The sequence below is a fragment of the Medicago truncatula genome, chromosome 3 (genome assembly GCF_003473485.1).
Source record: "Medicago truncatula cultivar Jemalong A17 chromosome 3, MtrunA17r5.0-ANR, whole genome shotgun sequence".
NCBI lineage: Eukaryota > Viridiplantae > Streptophyta > Magnoliopsida > Fabales > Fabaceae > Medicago > Medicago truncatula.
The window spans coordinates 16,367,231-16,370,902 of NC_053044.1; the positions used below are offsets into that span (position 1 = coordinate 16,367,231).

The following is a 3,672-nucleotide window of genomic DNA, read 5'->3' on the forward strand; positions in this document are numbered from 1 at the left end:
CACTATACATAGTTGATGATATATTACTAATTATAAAACTTAAAAAATAATGTTAAAAAAACTTAAGTATTTTGGTGAAAGTTGTCATCAATAAAAATGATTTTATATCCTCCATTTTTAATTATAAAATAAAAATTTAAAAATTCTCTTTTCTTAATAATTTAGCAATTTGCTATTTACCCTTCTAATATTTTCTCTCTCCTGTTTAATAATTTATCCATTTATTATTTTTTACTTACTAAGTATTTTCTTTATTTTTTTTGTTTTTCCATTCTTTATTATTGAAATTTACAATATATAAAATTTAATTCCTTTTATGTGAAATGTTACAATTCTTTAAAATTACTAATGTTCTACATACCCCTTTTTCTTTACCTTTTTTTCTCTCTCTCTATAATTTAGGGATTTATTGCTTGTATCTTATATATCAAATAGTATTTCATATCAAATTATTCTCTACAGTTGTTCAAATTTAAACTCAAACTCATAAGCAAATTTTATGTAAGTTTACTTATTTAAAATCTCACCACTTCGTAGAGATAAGATAATTACCTATTTTTGTTCCTCTTAAAAAAATACCTCTTTTTGATATTTATATTTGTAAATCCAATCTTATTTTAATCTTAAATTTTGAAGCTAGGAATAATTTGGCGTATGCTTTTGCTAAAGAGTGATTCTACTAGCGTTGTTCAAGATTTTAAGAACCTAGATATTATTCTCATCCGTTTGAGGAACCATGGCATAATTGTCTTTATTTAGAACTTCAAGTGGTAAGTTCTCATATTTTCTGTGAAGGCAATTGTCGTGTGAATAAATTAGCTGTTCATGGTCACACACAGTGACGGAGCTAGAAAAAATATCGGGGTTGGGCCAACAAAATATACTCTAATATATAAAATATAAATTTTTCAGTTGAAATAAACGCTAAGCACAAAGTTTAATCAAAAAAGTAAACTACATACCTTAGGAAATTAAAATAAGTCGTTACGCGATCCAACTAACTTGAAATCATCAATAACTGACTCAGAACTAATACTTGCACTAATTTCCCTTTCGATATAAACTGTCATGGTATCATTTAGAAACCCACTTCCCATCTTGTTTCTCAACCTAGTCTTGATAATCTTCATTGCTGAAAAAGATCTCTCAGTTGTGGCTGTAGAAACTGGAAGAGTCATGATAAGGCGGAGTAGTCTATCAATCAAGAAGTAAATTTTATTCCTCTCAGTTGCAACCAAACACGAGCATAATTCTTGAATAGTTGATAAATTCTTCAAACATGGTTCTTTGCGGGCATCAACAATGAATTGCTCGAGTTGATAACACAAGTGAATCTTCTCTTGATCATTGAAATCCATGGGATAGTATTTATCAACAAGAGTGCAAATAGTATCAACATCAAAAGCTTTATAACTATCCTTAGGAGTCAAAGCACAACTTAGAGTTAACAAATCCATTGCCTCCTCACTAAATCTACTATTCAACTCTTGTAATTGTTTATCAATGGTAGTAAAAAATATTTCAACTCTAAAATAGTGCTCTATTGTTACCTGGTTCTCTTCGAGACGAGAGCGTCCAAATCTTGTTGTTGAATGCAAATCATCGAGATCAGGAATCTCAATAGCATGTCTTACACAAAAATATCTCACATTAGCAAGTAATTTATCCCAACCATCTTCTCTCAATTGTTGAATAAGAGTTTTTGTGTTACGAACTAGAAACATAGCATTAACTACATCTTGAGCTTGTAGTTGCAAGGCTTGACAAAGCACATCTGTTATCCCCATAATTTCTTTCATCAAATGCAAGATAAATATAAAATCAAATGACTTCAAGTAATTGTAAGCACTGTCAGCATTCCCACTTGTAGAATAATTTGTTGCTTCCTTTGCAATTTTTTTTAAAACAAAACAAGTTGCTTCATACATGCGGATCAAGCTACAAATAGAACTGAAATGTGATCCCCATCGAGTATCTGTTGCCCGTTTCACAGTACCAATTTGGTTTGCACCTTTACCAGGTACAATCTCTTCAATTTCCAACAAATATTCATTTTCTTTTAGTTGGGCAGCTTGTGACTCATCATGTCTCTTAGGAGAAGAACAAACAGCATTGACAATAAAAGTCAGTTTCTCAAAGAATTTATGAATTGGTTTGACTTCTCTTGATGCAGTAACCAAGGCAAGTTGTAATCTATGAGCAAAACAATGGATGTAGTATGCATAAGGACAATCCTTCATAAACAATGCTTGTAAACCGTTCCATTCTCCTCTTATATTGCTTGCACCATCATACCCTTGACCACGAAGGTTAGAAACATCAAGGTTATGTCGAGAAAGTATATCACATACCGCTTCCTTAAGACTTAAAGATGTAGTGCTGGTAACACATCTCATATCAAAAAATCGCTCTTGTATTAAACCATCTTTATCAACAAATCTTAACACAAGAGCCATTTGTTCCTTTTGTGACTCATCGCGAGCTTCATCTACAATGATACAAAACTTGGAATCACCAATTTCCTCACGAATATGTTTTTTCACTCTACTAGAAAGAATTGCCAAGAGCTCTTTTTGAACTTGATGGTGTAACACCCCGTTTTCCCAATATACAAATTTCTTAAACAATTATCAGAGTAAAAACCATAAACGGGATATCACATAGAAACGTAATCCAAAACAGTTAAATAATGATTTAACCTTCACAAATATCTTTAACATAGCAGCGGAAAATCATAAACATAAATCATAAACGTTTTCGGCACGCAGGCCCAATAAGTATCTCAAAAGAGTTTATCAAAACATAAGCAGTTCACGTAAAAGAATGAAGCATGTTATAGCATTAAACCCCATCCCGTTACGTATCAGAGCGACCTAGACGACACAGTGAAGGCAAGGCCAACTCACGAAGCAACTGCACACTAAGCACGATCACCTGCAAGTTACCCATACGAAGGGCAACATTTTCAAGCAGAAGGGGTGAGATTTCATAATAAAATAACATTAATCAATGTAATTGTGAATCATAAATTAACATCAATCATTCCATTATTAACTTTGCATAAATGCTAAACAGTTATCACGGAATCACATATCCAATCATTATAAACAACATAACATAATCAAATAACACTTATCACATAATCACATATCCATTCATTATCAACAAGGCATCTTAATCATGACAATGTGACAATGCTCCTAGACTCCTTATATGCATGTGGTACCAATCGTCATCATAAGTATTAATATACTTTAATCGTGCGGAGGACAAAGCTCCTATAAAACGTGCGGAGGACAAAGCTCCTAATTTTCGTGGTGAGGACTAAGCTCAATGATATGCTATGCATGGACACATATGAACAAAACATCATAATCATCGTAATCATGTGCATTCAATAACTTGATGCAAAACGTCATCATTTTCCTTATATTCATATATAAACATTGCATACTCAGTTAAATAACAGCAGCAGCATAGTCAAGTCGCATAACAGCAAGGAGATATCAATATATCAACAACAATTTACTAGAATCATAATCATTTCAATTATATCTTACATATTGCATAATACCTTAATCATGCTCAAATAATATCAACTTAACTCAATAGCTTTACAGACTGCATTAAACGTTATCATAAGGTTTCATTACCAATTAGGGGTTCACTCTG

General features: G+C 32.0%; 1 protein-coding gene across 1 annotated transcript; it reads right to left on the reverse strand.

The window, feature by feature from the left end:
* Positions 1–971: 971 nt before the first annotated feature.
* Positions 972–2,456, reverse strand: LOC120579519 (zinc finger MYM-type protein 1-like). Its single transcript, XM_039831935.1, has one exon. The coding sequence runs from the start codon at positions 2,454–2,456 to the stop codon at positions 972–974; it is 1,485 nt and encodes a 494-aa protein (XP_039687869.1).
* Between the last annotated feature and the right edge of the window lie 1,216 nt (positions 2,457–3,672).

Excerpts from the sequence above, each read along its gene's own strand:
- LOC120579519 (XM_039831935.1), bottom strand. The coding sequence starts at position 2,456 with ATGGCTCTTGTGTTAAGATTTGTTGATAAAGATGGTTTAATACAAGAG.